At 44.4% G+C, this 23,489-nt stretch overlaps 1 protein-coding gene across 1 annotated transcript in view; it reads right to left on the reverse strand.

Moving 5' to 3' along the window:
• STXBP1 (syntaxin binding protein 1) overlaps positions 1-23,287 on the reverse strand; it is a gene marked incomplete at both ends in the record, with an annotated part of 57,851 nt that extends 34,564 nt beyond the window's left edge. Inside the window, one exon of the mRNA XM_082843730.1 lies at positions 23,163-23,287. Coding sequence (XP_082699856.1) covers positions 23,163-23,287 — 125 coding nt within the window. The remainder of the gene's footprint in view (positions 1-23,162) is intronic.
• Between the last annotated feature and the right edge of the window lie 202 nt (positions 23,288-23,489).

The following is a 23,489-nucleotide window of genomic DNA, read 5'->3' on the forward strand; positions in this document are numbered from 1 at the left end:
GAGAAATTTTTAAAATATGTGTTAATTCAATTACAATAATAATAAACCCATCCTATGATAACATAGTTGCACTTCATTAAAATGCTATTTATATTTTTGTTTTTTTGGCTGCGTTGTGCAACTTTTGGGATCTCAGCTCCCTGACCAGGTATTGAACCTGGGCCATGGCGGTCAAAGTGCTGAGTCCTAACCACTGGACCACCAGGGAATTCCCAAAATGCTATTTATATTTTCCATAATAAAACAATTTTAGTGAGACTACTGGCATTGTTTTACATCTTTGCAACTCTCCTTAATGTCTGGCTTCGTAGAAGACAGCTGGGTTCTGCTTCTTAAATAACCTGCTGTGAATCATATAGCATCTGGAAAACTCCAGTGTACGTTTGTGAGAGAATAAGAGTGAGAAGGTAGATAACATCTTAGTCTTATTATGAAGATAGTTTTGACCTCGAATTCCCAAAAGGGTCTGGGGTTTGAGAACCACTGACTTAAGATAAGTGCATAAAATGCTATGACGATACCCCAGGGCACATGAGCCCCCGTCAAGCTCCAAAAACAGACGTGAAGAGCAGTTGTGATATCTTTCCAACCCTGAGCACATCTGTGGGATGCTCTCACCCAAAACCAACACTTTTGCAAGCCACAGTTTCTATAATGTCACACCACACACAAGTCTACCCGGTCATGGAGGATTCACAGGAAACAGCGCTCTGCTACTCTTTCTAAACCCAGATCAGCCACAGGCCTGGAAGGACTCAAGGCTGAGAGCTGTCATTAGCGAGTGTGCTTCAAGCATTTTAGGTCACCCTCCAGAGCACGATGGCTCCTGACTCTACTTTTGACTATCTGCAATAATCTGATGTGTCATCAAAGTGTTCTAAAATTTTTAAGAGCTTCTTACCTGATTATAAAAAAATACACACTCATTGCAGTAAACTTGGAAAACACAGAAAAGTACAAAGAAGAAAATACCATGTATTACTTGTATACTTGAAAAAAATCAAAAAGAAAAATCACTTGTAATCCTGCCAACCCCAAATGCATAATTAACATTTTAGTTTATTTCCTACTCGCTTTTCCCATGAACTTCTACATAGCTAAGATCACGTGGTGTATATAATTTCGTATTATGCTTTTTTTCAGTAAGAAAACTCATTTCTCCATGTTAATAAAAATGCTTCCTAGGATCTTAAATGCCTGCATAATAGTCCCTGGTTTAGTCAACAATTTTCCCAATAGCCATTTAGATTATTTCCCATGTTTCAGTGTGGTGAAAAACTGGGAACAAATATATCAAATAATAAGGCAGTGGTTAAGTCAATTAGGTTACATTTGTGCAACGGATACTACATACCCATTAGAAATAATGATGTGGAAAATACCCACTCATTCACTCAATACCACTGTTTGCCAGTCGCTGGACCCAGCACCAGGGATGAACAACAGCAGACAGGGCACTGCTCCTTCGGAGCTTACACTCTAGTGACGGAAGCAGACAAAACAAAAGGGCAATCATGGCTTCTCACAAATGCTCTAAGGTAAATAAATAAGGGCCGTTGTAGAAAGGAAAAAACCCAGTGTGGAGAGCTACCTTTAAGAGGGGATCAGGAAAAAAAAGACGAAAAAAACCCCAAAAAACAAACAAAAAAACAGGGAAAAAAAAAAGGGACTTCCCTAGCAGTCCAGTGGTTAGGACTCCAGGCTTCCACTGCAGGGGGCGCAGGTTCGATCCCTGGTTGGGGAACTAAGATCCCACATGTGGTGGGCAAAAAAAAAAAGGGAGGCACAAAGGCTCGAGGTGGAAAAAGGAAAAAGAGCTTGACAGCTTCTTGGAACTGAAGGTGGTAGAAGCTGAGGCTGGAGGCCAGATCACAGGGGACCTTGACGGGAGTATGATTTTATCTGAAGGGCACCAGAAAGCCACCGAGGGTAGGGACGTCATCTGATGTGCAGTAGAGATGAGATTGGAGGGGGGCAAGAACTGAAGCAGGAGTACAGTCAGGACGCTTCTCAAGGGTCCATCCATGGCTGGTGGCAGTGGACGTGGCGAGAAGAGGGTGAATTTGATATCTATTTGGACGTATAGCCAACAGGGCTAGCAGCTGAATTGGGTGTGGGGGGAAAGTAAAGAAAGGAAACAGGTAACTCCTAGCTTTTTGGCTTAAACAAAGAAATGGATGTAGAGACACAAAAGATTTAGAGGGAGGAAAGAACTGATCTGTAGGAGAATACGGAACATCCTTTTTTGATTAAAGATTGAGATGGCTAAGAGACATCTGAGGGGAGATACAGGGAGGGTAGCTGGAGCTTGAAAGACTGACTTTTAGCTACAGTTTAAAATCTGGGCATTATTACCACATAGAGGTAAGTTTGGAGAAAACCCCAAATGCTTGTAGGACCAGTAAGATGGTTTGGAAACATGGTCTTTATTGACAAGCATTCTTGTGAAACAATAAGGATGAAGCCAGTCTAAAATGGGTGATGAGGAAGACAGACTATCTAGACAACTTTTTCAAGAGGTTTTCCTATAAGGTAGCAGAGAAAAGTATGAAAGCTAGGCAGGGTAGACAGAGAATGTGAAATCAAGGAAGGGTTTTTCTTTTTTTTTGAAATGAAAGCTTTCCTTCAGTTATTTTTACTTAATACTAATTCTTTTTTTTAAATTATTTTTTATTTATTTATTTTTGGCTGTGTTGGGTCTTCGTTGCTGCGTGCAGGCTTTCTCTAGTTGTGGCGAGTGGGGGCTACTCTTCGTTGCGGTGTGTGGGCTTCTCATTGCGGTGGCTTCTCTTGTTGCAGAGCGCAGGCTCTAGGCGCGCAGGTTTCAGTAGTTGTGGCTCGTGGGCTCAGTAGTTGTGGCTCGTGGGCTCCAGAGCGCAGGCTCAGTAGTTGTGGTGCACGGGCTTAGTTGCTACAAGGCATGTGGGATCTTCCCAGGCCAGGGCTCGAACCCGTGTCCCTTGCATTAGCAGATTCTTAACCACTGTGCCACCAGGGAAGTCCTTTGTTTCTTTTAAGATGTGAGAAATTAGACTTTTTTTTTTTTTTTTGGCCACACTGTGCGGCTTGTGGGATCTTTGTTCCCCAACCAGGGATACAACCCAGGGCCCTGGCAGTGAGAGCACAGAGTCCTAACCACTGGACCACTGGGGGATTCCCAATTACAGCATTTAAAAAAAATGGTATTGGCGATAAACCAAAAGAGAGGGGGAGATTGATGATGCAGGAGACAGGACAGATCATTCAAAGACTGAGGTCCCTGAGGAGGAGGAAGGGGCTGGGGTCTGAGACACAGGAAGAGACCCTGACCTGGGATAGGAGGCAGGGCACCAGGTCCACCCAGTGGGGAGAGGCAGGGGACCAATGGTGGGCTGAAAGAGTGGTGGCAGAGGGGAGGGGCTTCCTCATTAGAAACGAGGTCACTGGCTCAGAGTAGGGACGGTGGTGCTGTATATGGAAGGTTTGAAGAAAGACTATCACACGTCTTTCCAAAGATTGGGAAAGTGGATATCCTTTCAGTTCCCTGATGTACAGGGATCAAACCTGCTTCCCTGCAGTGGAAGCACAGTGTCTTAACCGAGGGATCACCAGGGAAGTCCCAAAAGGGGATTTCCTACAGAGATGTTTTAGCATTTCTCGACAGTTTTAAGGGCTAATTTGAGGTCCATGATCATAAATTTAAAGTAAAACCAGGCAGCTGAGTTGTGTGATTTTCTTTTTTCTTCCCCAGTAATGTTTGATTGTCCAGGTGTACGCCAGAAAGGAAAGAAAAGTTGGTTTCAACTAGGGTTACAGTTTCCCCAGGTGAATAAAACAGGGAGAAAATATTCAAAATACATGGCTCTGGGAAAAAGGTATATTACAACTATTTTTTAAAGAATAGGGCTTCCCTGGTGGCGCAGTGGTTAAGAATCTGCCCGCCAATGCAGGGGACATGGGTTCGAGCCCTGGTCCGGGAAGATCTCACATGCCGCGGAGCAACTAAGCCCGTGCGCCACAACTACTGAACCTGTGCTCTGGAGCCTGTGAGCCACAACTACTGAGCTCGCGTGCCACAACTACTGAAGCCCATGCGCCTAGGGCCTCTGCTCTGCAACAAGCCACCGCAATGAGAAGCCCATGCACTGCAACGAAGAGTAGCCCCCGCTTGCCGCAACTAGAGAAAAGCCCTCGCGCAGCAATGAAGACCCAACGCAGCCAAAAATAACTTAATTAATTAAATCTAAAAACAAAAAAAAGGGGGGCTTCCCTGGTGGCGCAGTGGTTGAGAGTCCGCCTGCCGATGCAGGGGACACGGGTTCGTGCCCCGGTCCGGGAAGATCCTACATGCCGTGGAGCGGCTGGGCCCGTGAGCCATGGCCGCTGAGCCTGCGCATCCAGAGCCTGTGCTCTGCAACGGGAGAGGCCACAGCAGTGAGAGGCCCGCGTACCGCAAAAAAAAAAAAAAAAAGGATATATGCATAGGAAAAAGTAGAAAATTTTAATGAAAATGCTATTTTTCTGTGGTAAGATTATGATCAATCTTTTAAGTGCCAATTTGTGCCTTCCTATGTCCTCCCAAGCTTTTTACACTGACCATGTATTAGGTATTATAATAGGAAAAATGCTCTGCAAGTAATGTGTCAGTGAACATCTTTGTGCCCAGGGCTTTTCTTTGCGCAAATTATTCTGTTAGGAGAGCTTTCTGGGTATGGAATGAATAGGTAAAGAGTATAAATATGCTGGGCTCTTGATAAATTCTGCTGAATTATTTTCCAAAAACACAATTTACACCCCCATCAGTATTCTGAGTGGCTCTCCAAAATAACATACTAACTGATAAAATAATACCTTGAGGTTTGTTTGCTAATATGACAGTGGATTAAAATGGTATATTTCACTGTCTTTTTTGTATTACCGAGGATGAACATGTTCCTTTTTTTTCTTTTTTTTGCCATTACACACAATTAATTTAAATTCACTGACTTTAAATTCAAGTCACCTTTTGATAGGGGAAGACAGAGATATAATCAGAAAATCAAAACAAGGATCACAAGTCCTAAAGACTGGTGCAGGTTCAAGCCTTCCTGCCTAGTGATTCCTGTTCCAAAATTCTCAGGGCCTGTATTTGTTGTGGGCATTGTTGTCAGCCAATCCTAATCCTGCCCTACATTTTTCTAATCCAATACCGAAAAGGAAACAAGGATTAGAGCCCATTTTAGCATTAAGAATCAAGTAGGTTGGGCTACTTCCTCACAAATAAGCCCTGACAATCACATTTCAACTCCCTTGTACGTCCTCTTTGTGTGGAGAGAAACAATAAAGCCTTCTGAGGCTGGTGTAGCCAGAGGCTCTTATTTCTGCATTCCAAACCATGTGTATCTACAGCCAAAATGTCCGCTTCACCACCACCTAGCCTGTGTATATGGGGCAGCTTCAGCTTCTCCATCATCGTGAGGACCATAGCCCTGGTGGACTGTGCTTCCCTCATGGCCAAAAGGCAAGAAAGCAGATTCCTTCTCAACCACATCCTGGGTAACTCCCAAACTCAACGAATCCCTCCCAAGTCCTGAGAAACACAGCAGGTGGTCTAGATTATCTGGGACACCTTCAGATGCACCCGGTATACCAACTGAAGTCCCAAAGCGCAGGCTCTAGGGATAGCTGCAGCCTCTCCCCCACCCCCTGCTCCCCCGGGGGAGCCCTACTCTTACCGCCCTGGCACCCGTGACTGCCCTCGGCAGTGACACATGTCAGGGAACCTAAGCCCATGGCACACCAAAACATCTGAAATAGCATGACTAATACTAGATGGGCTGGAAGCTTGGGAGAAGTGGGAGCATCACCAAAGTCCTCAAAACCACAGGGGATTCCAATATCCTGTGCTCTGTAGTCCCAGAGCTCCATGCTGCCCTGACACACGCACCAGGAGTCTACTGCCCAGATACCAGCATGAGAAGTGCTTCTGCTCTGCTGAGGGATTTAAGGGAGTGTAAACTCAGGCCACAGCTGCCCTCCTCTATGACTGAAATTCCCTTTCACAGTACAGGGAATTTCTAGTTATTCCAGCTCAATGGTGGCAGTTCTTCTGAAAGGCACCCTCTTAAATAAACCCCATTTGTGTGAGGGTATAAGGCTAGTTACTCAGGCAAAGGTCACTCCCACCCTCAAGATTAAGAAAAAATGCCAAGGGAAGCACTAAAGTTAGATAGACCAGGGAAAATCCAGGTTCAGGTATTTGTTAGCTGTGGACCTTGAGCAAGTGTAAAACGTTTTAGGCTTCAGTTTTCTCAACTGCAAAATAAAAATTATAATACTTTAGTGACCAATTGTGAAGGTTAACGAGACAATATGCCTGGTAAGGTGTCTGACACATATGAGGCACTAAATAAAAGGCACCCACTGTGATGTCACTATAAAAATACGTTATTCAGGGGCTTCCCTGGTGGCGCAGTGGTTGAGAGTCCGCCTGCCGATGTAGGGGACACGGGTTCGTGCCCCGGTCCAGGAGGATCCTGCATGCCGCGGAGCGGCTGGGCCCGTGAGCCATGGCTGCTGAGCCTGCGCGTCCAGAGCCTGTGCTCCGCAACGGGAGAGGCCACGACAGTGAGAGGCCCGCGTACCGCAAAAAAAAAAAAAAAAAATGTTATTCATACTGACAAGGAAATAAGAAAATTACAACACATAACTTCCACCAATCAAGATTTTTAATATAATGTAAAAATCCTATTAAAAAGAAATACGTATTTAAAATAGTTTTAAAATAATCACAAAAATATTTAGATATCAAACTCTACGGGTATTTAACCCAAAACTTCTAAACTTCTCTGACCCACAATAAACATGTGAATACTCTGGAATAACGGCACCAATGCGCCAATGTATATAAATCTTAAATGTAAATATAAAATTGAACAGAAGAACCCTTATACCACTTCTGAGGAGACAGAGTGACCTCTGTTTATCTAAGAAGAGATGCATTAATGCTGAAGCACAAGTCAGAGCCCCCAGAAAGTAAGATATTTCATGTCGCAACACAGACACAGGACTGTATTTTTAAGTTGCTATTACTTAACATCGTTCTGAGAATTCACTTAGACCAGAAAAGAAAACGAGGTATAATATTGGTAAGAAGGATGCAGAGTTATCTGCCTGCAGAAATCATGGGAATCAACTGAAAAACTATTAGAAACATTAAAACCTTTAGTAAGGTGGCAGATACAAAATAAACACATACAAACCAAGAGGACTTTCACATGGCAACAGTAATCAGACTCTAGGAAGGCAGCTCCACTGTTTCCCAGTGCATACCGGGCTGGGACTCCATGCCCTGGCGATTCTACTCTACACGCTGCTGGTAATTCTGCTCTGAAGCAACAGCAAGCCTGTTCCTCTTTCCCTGACGGCAATTCAGATATCTGAGGACGGCAACCAAGCCTCTTTGAATGTCTTGCTCTGTGCTGAAGATCCTCCTTGCTAATAAACAAATGCATCTACCTAGGTGGAATAAGTAAAGGTTACACAAAACAGGAGGAAATGGTTCAAATATTTGAAAACAAGTCTTCCCAGTACTCTCAAGATCCTTCCCTTAGAAAGACCCATGTACACAGAAACTACTGGCAACTAATTACAAACCACTTTAAGTTTTTGCCTATGATGTTTTTAATAATATAGAAGTAGCACATTCTTGTTGAAAAATTAACAATAGAGGGCTTCCCTGGTGGTGAAGTGGTTGAGAGTCCGCCTGCCGATGCAGGGGACACGGGTTCGTGCCCCGGTCCGGGAAGATCCCACATGCCGCGGAGCGGCTGGGCCCGTGAGCCATGGCCGCTGAGCCTGTGCGTCCGGAGCCTGTGCTCCGCAACGGGAGAGGCCACAGCAGTGAGAGGCCCGCGTACCGCAAAAAAAAAAATAAATAAATAACAATAGAGAGCTGTATAGTTACAAAGTGAAATTTCCCTCCTTACCCCCACTCTTGAGGGGAAACAACCCCTCAGGGTTTAGGGGGCAGCCTTCCAGATCCTTTTCCATGCACATACAGGCAAGCGTGAGACTGTAAACACATAAACCCATGGCTCCTTGGCAGACGCCTGTGGAAGTAAAATAACTTTCAATGATTCTACTTCTTTGGTGCTTAAGAACACTTATATTGGAAAGAACTTTAGAGACCATCAAAGGCCAGAGTCTAGGTCCCCCATTTTCGGATTGAGATGCTCCTGGAAAACACAGCCATCTGGAGTGGGCAAGGCCACCAACTGGTCACTCCAGAGTGAGCAGAAATAGGTCTCTGGATCCCCATCCAAACCCTCTTCGCACTACACATACTGTCTCTCAGACACCAGCACAGACTGGACTCTGCACTTGAACCTGGGTGTGCTTTTCTTTGTTATATTGCAGTGATCACCTTGACAAAGTAAAGCAAAATAACTCTGATGGGTTTTGGAGCCAGATGGTTAAGGTTCAAATCCCTGCTCCTCCACTTACTAGCTGTGACTTTGGACAAGTTATTAAATCTGTGTCACAGCTTCCCCATCTATAAAATGCGGATGGCCACACATGCCTCATAGAGTTACTGTGAGGATTGAATTATTTAAATTATTTAATGTGTGTAAAGCACTTAGTTCAGTCTTAGAATACTTAGCACTGTTGGCTACCACCAGCACCATAGGCATCTATTTTAAAGGTATCTGACCTTCCTAATAAGGGAGAACCCAGTGATTTCTAATTGGTTTCTTTTTTTTTTTTTTTGTATTTTTGTGGTACGCGGGCCTCTCACTGTTGTGGCCTCTCCCGTTGCGGAGCACAGGCTCCGGACGCGCAGGCCCAGCGGCCGTGGCTCACGGGCCCAGCCGCTCCGCGGCATGTGGGATCCTCCCAGACCGGGGCACGAACCCGTGTCCCCCGCATCGGCAGGCGGACTCCCAACCACTGCGCCACCAGGGAAGCCCTCTAATTGGTTTCTTATTGCTCCTCCATGGAGCTTGTGATGTGTCTCCTGTTCTCCCGTTTGTTTCTCTCCATTCAACAATGATGACTTATTGAACACCTGCTATGTGCCAGACATCATTTCAGGCACTGGAAAGACCACAATGAACAAGCTAAACAAGATTCCTGCCCTAAGGTGCCTATACCTGATGTGGAGGGGAGAGACAGCCAATACACACAGGAGACAAATAAGATCATTCTGGAGCGTGATAAGTGCTCAGAGGAAATTTTAAAGGTTAATGAACTAGAATGTGGCGGGGGTATGGGAGAAGGTCCTCTGAGGAGGTGAGGAGGAACCAACCCAGTGAAGATCTGGGGGGAGAGTTCTCCAGGCATGGGAAGAGCAGGTGCGAAGTCCCCAAGTCAGGATCAAGGATGGGACAGCCTAGGAACAGAGAGACTCAGCAAGCTCAGAAGAGGAGAGAGTGGCCCAGGCTGGTCTTTAAGGTATCAACAACTGGCTGAGGACTCCACAAGTCACCCACTGTATTCAGTTCCTTGAACACTAAGCCTCATTCATTCACCTTCAAACATGACGACGCCCCCCGCCTCCCTGCACCCACCCTCCTGCCCCGTCTCTGGCATCTGGCATAAAATAATGATTCAGCAAATGCCCGCAGGATGAATGAACCCCCTGAGTGGCACAGCTAAGCAGTGCTTGCTGGGAGGGAAACGGGCAGTTCTGTTCAAGGCTGAGAGAGGTGACCCCACCCAGGAGCTCTCCTCAACCTCCCACACCCCCCTCCTGGGGCCACCACTCTCCTGACACCCACCCATCAGAACCCCCAGTTCAAAAGTCTCAGAGACTCTTTGACAGGGATTGCTAGGGAGAGAGCTCTCTCTATTCTTGAGGAACATAACAGGTAAACTATGGCTATTCCGGCCAGTCCAAGTTCGCAAGCCAGAAGGATCTAGAAATATTTTCCCCTTAACTCTGCTTATTCAAATTCAGCAAAGAGTGTGCTATTATGTGAAGGTACAGATACACATGTTCATATCCAAAGTTTCTGCTATCCTAGCATTTCTCTATGTACTAATTTTTAACCAGTGTCTGAGATACCAACAGCCTTAGCCTAAATACTTTTAAAAGCTCTTATTAAAGAAAAAACTCAATCAATAATTTAGTCCCAATAAGGAAAAAGTACCCACATTTATTCAAGACTTACTATATGGAATACATTGTCCTATACATTTTCCATGTATCCTCTCATTTAAAGCTCACAGCAACCCTCAGAGATTAATATTATAATCAGTCCCATCTTACAAAGGAGAAAACTGAGGCCCAGAGAAGTGAAGTGTCTAGCAATTGCACAATAAAATGCCCATAACCACATGAAGTCTATGGAGGACATTAAAAAATATATATAAATCAATTTCTTGATCTCTAAGAACTTGCAGTCCTGTTTGGGAAAGCAGACATTACTCCTGAAGCATAGAAGTCAAACAGCTAAATGAAGAGCTATATGGTTCAGCATATGGTTCAGCAATTCCACTGCTAGGTATAAGCCCAAGAGAAATGACAACACAGGTCTACATGAAAACTTATACACGAATGTTTATAGCAGCATTATTCATAATAGCCAAAAAGTAGAAACAACCCAAATGTCGATCAACCTGATGAATAAATAAATGTGGAATATTCAGACAATGCAATATTAGCCATAAAAAGGAACGAAGTACTGAGACATGTAACAACATGGATGAATCCTTAAAATGCTGTCAAAGAAGCCAGTCACCAAGGACCACAGATTGTGTGATTCCAATTACATGAAATGTCCAGAATATGCAAATCTATAGAGGTAGAAAGTAGGTTAGGGGACTTCCCTGGTGGTGCAGTGGATAAAACTCCACTCCCAAGGCATGGGACATGGGTTCGATCCCTGGTCTGGGAAGATTCCACGTGCTGTAGAGCAACTAAGCCCGTGCACCACAACTCCTGAGCCTGCGCTCTAGAGCCCGTGAGCCGCAACTACTGAGCCCATGCACCACAACTACTGAAGCCCACGTGCCTAGAGCCCAGAGAAGCCACTGCAATGAGAAGCCCGTGCACTGCAACGAAGAGTAGCCCCCGCTTGCCGCAACTAGGGAAAGCCCACGCGCAGCAGCGAAGACTCAATGCAGCCAATAAGTAAATAAATAAAAAGAAAGTAGATTAGATTAGGGGACTTCCCTGATGGTGCAGTGGATAAGACTCTGTGCTCCCAATGCAGGGGGCCCGGGTTCGATCCCTGGCCCCAAGGAGCCCACCTGCTACAACTTAGACCCAGTACAACCAAATAAATAAATAAATATTAAAAAAAAAAAGTTCACATGCCACAACTAAGGAGCTGGCAAGCCACAACTAAGGAGCCCACCTGCCGCAACTAAGACCTGGTGCAACTAAACATAAATAAATAAATATTTTTTAAAAAGGGGGGGATTAGTAGTTGCCTAAGCTGGGGTATGGGGGAGTTGGGAGTGATGTCTAAGGAGTATAGAGTTTCTTTCTGGGGCAATGAAAGTGTTCAAAAATGGATTGTGATGATGGATACACAATTCTGTGAATGTACTAAAAGCCACTGAATTGTACACTTTAAATCACTGAATGGTATAATGTGTGAATTATATCTCAAGGAAGCTGTTTTTAAAAAGTCATCAGAGAATTTTATATGAAAACTTGTAACTCAAATAACAAATGCAGTTTTGCTTAGTATGGAACTGTTCCATAGCATCTTCATCTGAAGACAGGTACTCTGGCTTACCGCTACAAAATATGTATGTAAAATTATAGCTTAATATAGTTTTGTATCTAAACTGTATTTTACAAAAGTGAGAGAGACCAAAATAGAGACCTCAAATTGTCAGGCACGGGGCAAAAACAGGGTACCACTCCCTATAAACTGCTGCATGACAGCTGCTTAATCTGAGAATGTTTCCAATGAAGTTTGCTTTTTTTGGGGGGGGGGTGGAAAGGGAGAGAAGGGAGGAGGTCACAAGCGTTAGAATGCGTGGAGATGGGTAAACGATGGCTTGGTTGCATTGCCCTGGTGAGCACACCCAGACATTGCATAAGATGCAAATGTCCAAAACGTGGACTGCTGCCAACATCTGAGGGGAGTATGTGATGATAAATGCCTGCTATCTGAGAAACCAAAACTTAACCTCAGACCCATAAAGATGCTGGACAGTGTTACAGGAATGACAATTCACTTTCTCTTTCATGGGAAATCCTCATTTTCGATCTTCCTTTCTCCCTCTTTCATAAGATTTATAGTCAAAAGGTTAAGGAGCTAGAAGCTCTCTAAAACAAAGCCTCCTGGACCTTGGAACTTTGATTAGTAAAAAGAAAATCTCAACCTGGGGACAAAAAGAGGTTAGAGACAGGAGTTTCCGGTTGTACTTTAGATGCAACAGTCACTTCCCCTCAGCTCCAAAAGAGCTATTTTCTCTTCCTAAGATTGCCTACAACATGGATAAAAGGAACTGTGAAGTTACCAAATATACACAAATAGAAAAATCAATCAAAAATGGGATCCAGAACAATTCATCTCTTTTTCAAATCAATAGCTTATAATAGTAAATACTATTTGGTTATATTAATATTTTGAAACAAAAAGACCAAAGACAAAAAAAAAAAGGTGAAGTGGCAATTAATCTTCCAGGACAGAAAGCACCGTTTCTCATAAGCGTTGTTGAATAAGACTTTTTTTTTTAAAAAATAGAGTCTAGAATGAGGGCCATTTTTGTACAAGATAGTGATAAGCATGCAGTTATTTGGGAAGCATTTTACATTTGAGAAAGAGAGGGAGAGGGAAAGGGAGAGAGAGAGAAAGAAAACACACTGCCCTCATGCATTACCAACAGCAGCCGACCTTATCTGTTAATATTCCTTTTCAGCTGTCAGCTTGTACCTGTTTCTCCGCAAAAACCTTGTCCTCTTCCTATATAGACTCCATGACGACTGCAGTAATTCCTCCTTGAACTGCAGAAACGGAGACTAGGTATCTATCTAGATCCTGGCAGGAACCCAAGATGTGGCCAGTATCTTAAACTGGCACATGTAGCATTGAATGGCTCCAAATCATATTTCTTGACTTAAATGGGAGTGTCCCTAAGGACTAAAGGGTTAGGCAAAATACACTTTGGAAAAAAGGGGAAAAGAGTGTTTCATATAATTCCAGAAACCCAGAGCAGACAAAACATGGTCTAGTCTAGTGGTTCTCAAAGGGGAGTGATTTTGCCCACCCCCCAACCCCTGCCGGGAACAATCAGCAATGTCTGGAGGCGTTTTTGTTTTTATTGTTTATTTTATTTTTTTTGCGGTACGCGGGCCTCTCACTGTTGTGGCCTCTCCCGTTGCGGAGCAACAGGCTCCAGACGCGCAGGCTCAGCGGCCATGGCTCACCGGCGCAGCCGCTCCGCGGCATGTGGGATCTTCCCGGACCGGGGCACGAACCCGTGTCCCCTGCATCGGCAGGCGGACTCTCAACCACTGCGCCACCAGGGAAGCCCTGGAGGCGTTTTTGATCTTCATGATTGGAGGGTGCTATGGGTATCTAGTAGGGAGAGGCTAGGCATGCTGCTAAACATCCTACAACGTATAGGCTCATACAGCCCGAGATGTTAATAGTGCTGAGGCTGAGAAACCCCGATCTGGTCCATTTTATAAAGAAACTGAATCTCAGAGAGATCAAGTAACTTGTCCACGGGATTGGTGGTAGAAATTACCGTACTTCCAAGGTCCAAGATTCTGACCAGCCCAATCTGTTCTGCTCTAGGATTTAACTTGCTACATGTCTTCAGGTCTCAGATATTTAAAAATGTGTAATCTCACACAGCAAGACAAGGCCACAAGCTCAATCCCCCTCTGGAAGCATCAATGCAGCCATTCAATAGGTGTCCAACTGACATAAGACAAAAGCCTCAGGGAAGCTTCCGGAAGGCAGGAAGTACTCCCCACACCCACACGGCCCAACACACACAAAGGTCTAATTTCAGGAGGGCTGTTACCTTTTCCCAAATCCAGGGAACTGGTTACAATAAGATGCCAGGAAAAGAAAATATCCTGTTGGGATTTGGGCTCAGATCAAGCACAGGAAGAGGGTGGAGCCCCAAAGAGAAGAAACATTGAAAATCCAGAAGAAATGGCTGAGTTTGTGCAAATTTTCACCAAATATACAGACTGAGTGATCTTCTCAAGTCGGCCTTCCATACTCTAGAGAACAGATTTTGCTTTTTATGTTTCAGATTGGCTTATTAGTTCTGCAATCCCATTATTTTTTGTTTTCCGTTGCCTTGGCTGGGCTAGCCCGCTTTCCACTTCGTTCTGTTATTTCACATTACGTCCCATTTGAACTCTTGGTTCATCATTTTTATGTTTGAGAGTGCTTTAAATTGTTTTCCCTGTCCCTGTCTTCTTCTAGAATAAATCCTTTACCTGAGCCTTTATGCCATGCTTCTGTCATTTTTCCATTTTCCATATCAAATGTTCACAAAGTTCCTGTGCAGAGTTTTTTTTTTCCTGTTTTAATCACCAGACCGGAGGCAATTCTCTCTGGCCGTCTATTTGTATCAAAATGCATAGGTGGGCTATTGTCCCCTCCTCATTTACCTAGGCATTATTTGAACACTGCCCTCAGAATATGAGTTGGTTCTGTGTTGGGACAGTGGCCTTTGCCCAGACTTCCGCTAGGGGATGGGTACGGGAGAGCTGACTGGTGAAATCTGTCTCTCCAAACTGTATAATACAGCGAAAAGTTCTGGGCCAAAGACCACCCCACTGAGGGTGTATACTGGAATCTAGGAGGGGATACCCAGGATCAGAAACAACGACCTTGGGCTTCACTTGATTTCCTGCTTCAGAGTGAACTAATGAGCTAATTCAGCATGAAATTCCTGGATTTGGGATGTCCCAAATATTTTTTTCTTTTTTTTTTTTTTTTTTGCGGTACGCAGGCCTCTCACTGTTGTGGCCTCTCCCGTTGCGGAGCACAGGCTCCGGACACGCAGGCTCAGCGGCCATGGCTCACGGGCCCAGCCGCTCCGCGGCATTTGAGATCCTCCCGGACAGGGGCACGAACCCGTGTCCCCTGCATCGGCAGGCGGACTCTCAACCACTGCGCCACAAGGGAAGCCCCCAAATATTTTTTAACCTGCCTCTGTCTAATCAGGCTTTTGTTTGCTGCCAAGACAATGAGCCCTAGGGCTCTAGCAGACTGTTTCCGTTCTCCTTTCAGCAAGCAAGCAAGAAAAAAGTGGCCCAAAAAGCCTGCTGTTTTGCTATAAGAAACTAGGCAAACTAGGGTGTGGTGGTCCCCAGCCTTTGGCTGGTGGCCACTCCCCTGCACCCCCGTCTTCTTGGAATGCAGTTCTTACAAAAGATAAGTCTTAGTTTGTTTTTTTTTTTCTTTTAATTTGCGGTACGCGGGCCTCTCACTGTTGTGGCCTCTCCCGTTGCGGAGCACAGGCTCCAGACGCGCAGGCTCAGCGGCCATGGCTCATGGGCCCAGCCGCTCCACGGCATGTGGGATCTTCCCGGACCGGGGCACGAACCCGTATCCCCTGCGTCGGCAGGTGGACTCTCAACCACTGCACCACCAGGGAAGCCCTAAAGTCTTAGTTTTAAATGCTGAGTCTTATTTTCTACAATTGATGTGTGGTAACGGACTCAGCAGGCCTGGGAAAGTTGAATCCACCTGAAGTGGAATCCTAAGCCAGCAGCAGGGAACACTGAAAACCCATTAAGTGTACATGGTAGAATCCTCAACAGTTTCAGGAGCTGGCAGTGCCAGGTACCTCTGGAACTTCAAAGAGTGGGAGAAGGTATAAGGCATGTTGGTAGAAAGGAATTTAAGAAGCAGGTACATCTAGATCCCTTCTCCCACTTCCCATCACTGGGTGAAAGTCCTTCTCCCAACACAGAAGAACACTACAAGTTTCCTCCTAAGAGAGCATAGTGTGTACAGGACCCCTAGACTGGGCACAGGAGTCCAGTCCGGGACTGTGACTCTCACCTTGAAAACAGAGAGACAAATGGTTATATGTATGGACTGTTGAGAACTACCCTCCATCCCTTGGCCCTTTTCTTCCACTCAGACCCCAGAATTCTGGCAGCCAGACCTTTACCTCCAAGGAGAAAGAGACTTCTTTGGTGAATGGAGCCCAAGAAGAAAAACCCAAAGACACTGACCTTGGGGATTCCCCAACAAACAGCCCACCCAGACCAGGCCCATCCACAAGGTTGGAGCTCCCAAGCTGTGTCTACGTCTCTCATTTTTAGTCACAGCAGCTAGTCAGGGTTTGCTATACATCTGAGAAAGTTCCTATATGGAAAATAGAGACCAAAACAAATGAAGCAACAACAAAAAAGCATGGAGGAAACACTATACAGAGTTTTGTTTTGGTTTTTTAAAGACAGAGACATAAAATAAGATACCACATGCATGAAACAAGAATAGAGAGCTATAAAAAAGAAAATTTCAGAGAGCTATTATAAAATTTTAAAGAACATGACAGCAGAAAGTTTGAATTAAATAGGAGGGTAAGGCAAGAAATAACAAGTGCTGGCAAGGATGTGGAGAATAGGAAACCCTAATACAAATGTGATGGGAGTGTAAATCAGTGCAGGCACTATGGAAAGCAGTATGGAGAATCCTCAAAATATTTTTAACATTAGATGTTAATTTAATATTTAATTAGTTTATAAATTCATATTTAATATTAAGAATACAACTATTATATGATCCAGCTATTCCACTTCTGGGTATTTTTTTTTTGAATATTTCAAAAGTATTTATTCTTGGGAGTCTACTGCTAAGTAACACTGAATTCTCTTCTATGGAATATTTTGATATATTTATATTTTTCAGTTAAATATAAACCTTAACTTTTTTTTCAAGTTCTTTGACACTATAAGAATTGCCTCTCCTCCAATTTCTTTTTTTTCTTTTGACATTTAAAAGCTCTATAATAGTGAAATGATGGTTTTTAAAATTTGCATAAGTCATATCCATTCATGGCTCATGTTTCCCTTAATATACATTCTATGTTAGCATCAAACCAATGCAATAAAAACTCATTAATCCAAGCCCCATTCATTTTAAAGTCAATCTCCACTAATGACCTCTTACTTCTGCTTGTTTCTTTCCTCTCACCTAGAATTCCTTTTGGTTTTTTTTAATTTAATTTTATTTATTTATTTATACAGCAGGTCCTTATTAGTTATCCGTTTTATACATATTAGTGTATATATGTCAATCCCAGTCTCCCAATTCATCACGCCAGCACCCCCCCCAGCCACTTTCCCCCCTGGTGTCCATGTTTGTATTATATGATCTAGCTATTCCACTTCTGGGTATTTAACCAAAGGATACAAAAATGCTAATTCAAAAAGATATATGCACCCCCAAGTTCAATAACAGCATTATTTACAATAGCCAAGATATGGAAACAACGTAAGTGTCCACTCTATTAACAGATGAATGTATAAAGAAGATGTGATTAATCAACTATACTCCAATAAAAACTAATTAAAAAAAATAAAATTAAGAATCTGCCTGCCAATGCAGGGGACACAGGTTCAATCCCTGGTCTGGGAAGATCCCACATGCCATGGAGCAGCTAAGCCTGTGTGCCACAACTACTGAGCCCATGTGCCACAGCTACTGAGCCCATGTGCCACAACTACTGAGCCCACGCACTGCAACTACTGACGGCTGTGCACTCTAGGGCCCGCGTGCCGTGACTACTGAGCCCGCGTGCTGCAACTACTGAAGCCCGCACGCCTAGAGCCTGTGCTCCACAACAAGAGAAGCCACCGCAATGAGAAGCCCACACACCGCAACGAAGAGTAGCCGCTGCTCGCCGCAACTAGAGAAAGCCTGCGTGCAGCAATGAAGACCCAACGCAGCCAAAAAATAAATAAATAAAATTCAAAACCAAACAAACAGAAAAGGAAGATGTGGTATATATATACAATGGAATACTATTCAACCATAACAAAAGATGAAATCTTGCCATTTGTGACAACATGGATGGACCTTGAGGTTATTATGCTAAGTAAACTAAGTTAGATGGAAAAAGACAAATACTGTATGACTTCACTCATAGGAGGAATATAAGAAACAAACAAAATAAATGAACAAACCAAACCAAACAAAAACAGACATGTAGATACAGAGAACAGAGTAGTGGTTAGCAGAGGGGAAGGGGTGGGAGGGAGGAGGGCAAAATGGGCAAAGAGGATCAACTGTAGGGTAACAGATAGACTCTAAATTTTTTTTTTTAATTTTTGGCTGCATTGAGTCTTCACTGCTGCGGGAGGGCTATCTCTAGTGTGGCGATCGGGAGGTACTCTTCGTTGCGGTGCGCGGGCTTCTCATTGCGGTGGCTTCCCTTGTTGTGGAGTACAGGCTCTAGGCGCGCAGGCTTCAACAGTTGTGGCACATGGGCTCAGTACTTGTGGCTCACAGGCTCTAGAGCACAGGCTTAGTAGTTGTGGCACACAGGCTTAGTTGCTCCATGGCACGTGGGATCTTCCCGGACCAGGGATGGAACCCGTGTCCCCTGCATTGGCAGGCAGATTCTTAACCCCTATGCCACCAGGAAAGTCCCAAAACTCAATTTTTGGTGGTGAGCACGCTGTGGGGTACACAGAGGCAGAAACATAGTGCTGTACACATGAAACTTATATAATGCTATAAACCAATGTTACCTCAATAAAAAATAAATTTAAAAAAATTCAAGGGTGAAAAAGAGGGAGGCAACAGGACAGACTTCTGGGTTGACAGGTCATTCATTCACCAAAGGAGCAGGAGAAAGATTTATCATTTTGGAAATGTTGGTTGAAAAAATAAACAAAAAATGTATAAAATTAAATTAAATAGAAGGGTTGGAAGATAAAGCTGAGGAAATCTCCTGGAAAACACAGCAAACAGCCAAAGAGAGAAATAACTGAAGAGAAAAGATAAGAAAATCAGGACCAGTCCAAGAGGTTCAACATCTGAATAGTAGGAATTCCACCGAGAGAAAACTGAGGAGAAGAAATCATTGTGAAATTATTCAAGAAATTTTCCCAGAAGTAAACAGCATAAGTTGCTAAACTGAAGGGGCCCAGTGAATATCCAGCAAACTGTGGCCCATGGGCTAAATTAAGCCTGCCGCCTGTTTCTGTACAGACCTTTACACTTTTAAAGGGGTGGGAAAAAAGAAGAAGTGGCAGAGATCATATATGAACCACAAAAACTGAAGTATTTAAACACAGGGCCCTTTACAGAAAAAGTTTCCTGAACCTGGTCTTGCACAATGGATAAGAACAGACAAACACCAAGGCAAATTACCATGAAAGTACAGAACACTGGGGACAGAGTGAAAGTTTCAGAGGGGACGACATGGGATATGTACAAAAGATCAGGAACCCAATGGCTTCAAAAACTTCTCAAAGGCAACACTGGAAATTAAGATGACAGTAGAGCCATGTCTTCAAAATTCTAAACGCAAACAATTTCCAATGTAGAATTCTACCCTCCTCCAAACCGTCAATGAAATATGAGGGTAAAATAGATATTTTCAGACATGCAAGGTCTCAATAAAATTACCTCCCTTTTCTCAGAAGCTCCTGGGAGATGAGCTCCACCAAAACAGGAGAGAGTAAACCAAGAAAGGAAGACACAAAATACAAGAGACAGGACAATTCAAAACAAGAGAGGTGAGAAAAATCCCAGGAGGATGGTGAATGGAAGTCCAGGGTACTGGGGATGCACTAGAGGAAGACTGCCAGTCTCTGCAGGAACGTGGCTTTATTTTTACCACATGTTTACCACGTCCAGGGCTCATTATTCTGTTGCATAGAACCAGGTTTCCCTGTGGCCTCATTTCATGTAGTGCAGATCTGCTGGTGATAAATTCTTTCAACTTTTTTGAAAGTGTTTATCTTGCTTTGTTGCTGAGGGATATATTCTCTGGGTATAAAATTCTATGCTAATATTTTGTATCTTTCAGTCCTTTAAAGACAGTGCTCTGCTGCCTTTGAGCTTACATTGTTTCTGACAAGAAATGTGCTGCCATCTTTATCTCTGTTCTGTACATAATGTGTCTTCGCTTTCTGGCTCATTAAGCATTTTGCTTTTTATCACTGCTTTTAAGCAGTTTTGGTTATGATGTGCCTTGGTGTAGATTTCTTCACGTTGCTTATGCTTGGGTTTCATTGGAAGTCTTCGATCTAAGAGTTTATCGTTTTCATCAAATTTGGAAAATGTTCAGCTAATATTTTTTCAAATATTGTTTCTGACCCCCCCCCATTCTTTTCACCTTTATATATATTAGGCTCCTTGACGTTGTCTCACATCTTGCTGATACTCTCTTGTTTTTATTCCCCCAATCTTTTTTCTATGTTTCACTTTGAATAGTTTCTATTGCTTTGACTTCAAGTTCACTAATTTTTTCTTCTGCAATGTCTAACTTGTAACCCTAACCTTTAATAAAAAGCATTTGTGTAGAGAGATAAAAACAAAGATGGCAAGAGGTTAACCATTGTGAAATCTAGGTAGAAGATAGGTGGGTAATCATTACACTATTCTTTCAACTTTCCAGTATGTTGGAAATTTCTCTTAATAAGGGATTGGGGGGCAGAGGAAGAATGAGTATTACCTCTCTATGAGAAACCGACCAGATCTTTCAGTCTCAGCGAAAGCTCGAAAAAGCTTATTACTCTAACTAGAGTTTCAAATTCCTTAAACGGTAAGTAGGAGAAAGAGACAGAGGACACCCCATGATGCAGTCAAAACAGTAAAGTTCAAGGTGACCCCTTTCCCCAAGATTATGTGAGGGAAAGCAAACCAGAAAACTCTCGGTGGCCACATGATTGCCTCATCTTAAAATCCTGAAGTAGTTTTATCCAAAAGATGATGAGATCTGTCGACTGAGTAATTTTAAGGGGTTCACCTCACAGTAGTCTATTGTTAAAAGCCTATAGTGTGAAATTCACAGGGAGCAGAGGGGGACTCTTGTTCAGAGCCAATGTTTTATTTTCTTCAAATCCCTAGCAACTAGTACCAACAATATTGATGTGTCCAGAGACCAGGGAAAGGCCTCTTTGCTTCAACTCCTGGCTACGTCAACGCTCAGAAGATGGGTGAAGAAAAACTACGAGAGAAGGTCAGCGAGCCCTCTTCACCCCGTCACTGCCAGAGTAGGGGCTCTGAAGATCATCTAAGTGTAAAGGTTCTTCCTTTCCCCCTCAGCTGCCAAACAGAAGCAGCTTTGTTCCTACTGCCATTAAGGAAAGTTCACGAGGATCATCTGAAACTGGATTAGAATTAGCTGGGAAGTCCTGAGCTCCCTCTAGACACAGTACGAGCAGCCTTCCCGCCCTTACCATTGTGACACTCCTAGCAGCTTATCCTTGTCATTGTGAATCTACGCTGACACAGGACATAAAAATAATACTGCCTGTCCCCAACAGCCATGGAGAAGGAAGATCTGCCAGTGCCGTTCATCCAGCAGACTCGCGCAACCTACTTCCTGCTCCGGGTGAGGCTGGACTAGATGCTCCTGCAGTTCTTCCCAGACTGAAGATTCTATGATTTGATGGCATCTTTTTTTTTTTTTTAATGGGAGTATAGTTGCTTCACAATGTTGTGTTAGTTTCTGGTGTACAGCAAAGTGAATCAGCCACATGTATACAGATATCCCCTCTTCCTTGGATTTCCTTCCCATTTAGGTCACCACAGAGCACTGAGTAGAGTTCCCTGTGCCATACAGTCTGTTCTCATTACTTATCTACTTTACGGATACGTCCGTAGTAGTGTATATCTGTCAGTCCCAATCTCCCAATCCGTCACACCACAACCCTACCCCCACCGATTTGATGGCCTCTTGACACAGCATGATACCCGAAATCCTCAGAGCCTTGCACTATGAGTGGCTATAATCATTTCCTCTTTCCTCCTCAAAACAATCCTGAACAACAAGGTTCAGACAGGCAAGGACTGACTTTAAGACACAGGGGAAACACCACAGCAAGAGTAAGTCCTGAAAAGTTTCCAACTGCCAAGCCCCCCAGCCTAGAGACTGGAGACTCATCACTGAGTGAAGGCTCAGGCTTGCTTTGGGATGATTTGAGGGTGGACCCTGGGAGCCACAAAATCGTAGACACTGCTCTGCTAGCCTCCCTTCCCTCCTGACTCTCAAACCTGCTGGCTTCTCTTCCTGTACCTGGCTGTAAATGTCTGTGTCTCTCAGGGGTGAACCCAGGCCCTCTTCTCACCCTGCACCCTCTCCTCTGTGATCTGACTCACTCTTTTTTTTTTTTTTAATTTTATTTAATTTTTGGCTGCATTGGGTCTTCACTGCTGCATGCAGGCTTTCTCTAATTCTGGCAAGTGGGGGCTACTCTTTGTTGCGGTGTGTGGGCTTCTCATTGCAGTGGCTTCTCTTGTTGCAGAGCATGGGCCCTAGGCACGTGGGCTTCAGTAGTTGTGGCTCATGGGCTTAGCTGCTCCACGGCATGTGGGATCTTCCCGGACCAGGGCTCGAACCCGTGTCCCCTGCATTGGCAGGCGGATTCTTAACCACTGCGCCACCAGGGAAGCCCCCGACCCATTCTTGACTCTTTCCAACACCTGATGACGCCCCAACGCTAATCTCCATCCCAGACCTCCTGCACATCTGCCCTTAGACAGTCCATAGGCACCAGAAGCACAACGCCCGCAAAAGGAAACGTTCCCCAGCAAACCTGCTTCTGCTCCTTCTTTCATGTTTCAGTGAATGTTGCGGCCTTCCAATAGGTCGTCAAAACCGGAAAAGTGGGAATCTTCTCCAACTCCTTCTCCTCACCCTCTGCATCCAATCAATCACCATAACCTGACACTTCTACCTCTGAAGACTCCTTCAAGTCACTTTACTTCTCGCCACCTGCCACTACTTCTCCATCCCCCCGCCACCACCTCCAGCCTGGACCACCACCATAGCTCCTAATTGAACCCTCCATCCAGCCTCCACACAGCAGCCAGAGGTCTTTCTAAGACATGTCTCTCCCTGACTTAAAGCCTTCAGTGGTGTCCCAGTGCTCCTGGAATAGGGATAAAGTTCCTTCACAAGCACAGGGAAGCCCCGGGCGCCTCTCCAACTTCTCTGTGCATACTCCCTGGGCCCCCAGCTCCAGCCAGGCTCCAGCCTTCTCATTTTCTTGCCAAGCCTGGATATTTCTCTATGTGACTTACTGTCCCCCATGCCCCATCACCACCACCCTCCTCTTGGCCAGCTTCTCCACATCCTCCGGGTCTCCCTCAGCCTCCCTCAGTACCCAGGCCTTGTGGGGTGGGGCCTCCACCACGTGCTCCAACATCACCACACCATAGTGCCCCTCTCAGGGCACTTATGGCAATGTATTACCATTACCTGTCTGAATCCCACTAGGACCAGGTCTCCTTATACACCCTTACATCTGCAGCTCCTGCACAGCTTCTCGCACATAGGAATGACCACATAAACTTTGGCTAAATGAACAAAACCCTTGGTCCCAGAACCCACCAAAGCACGCTGAAATG

The sequence above is a fragment of the Leucopleurus acutus genome (assembly GCF_964270905.1).
Source record: "Leucopleurus acutus genome assembly, chromosome: 7".
Taxonomy (NCBI): domain Eukaryota; kingdom Metazoa; phylum Chordata; class Mammalia; order Artiodactyla; family Delphinidae; genus Leucopleurus; species Leucopleurus acutus.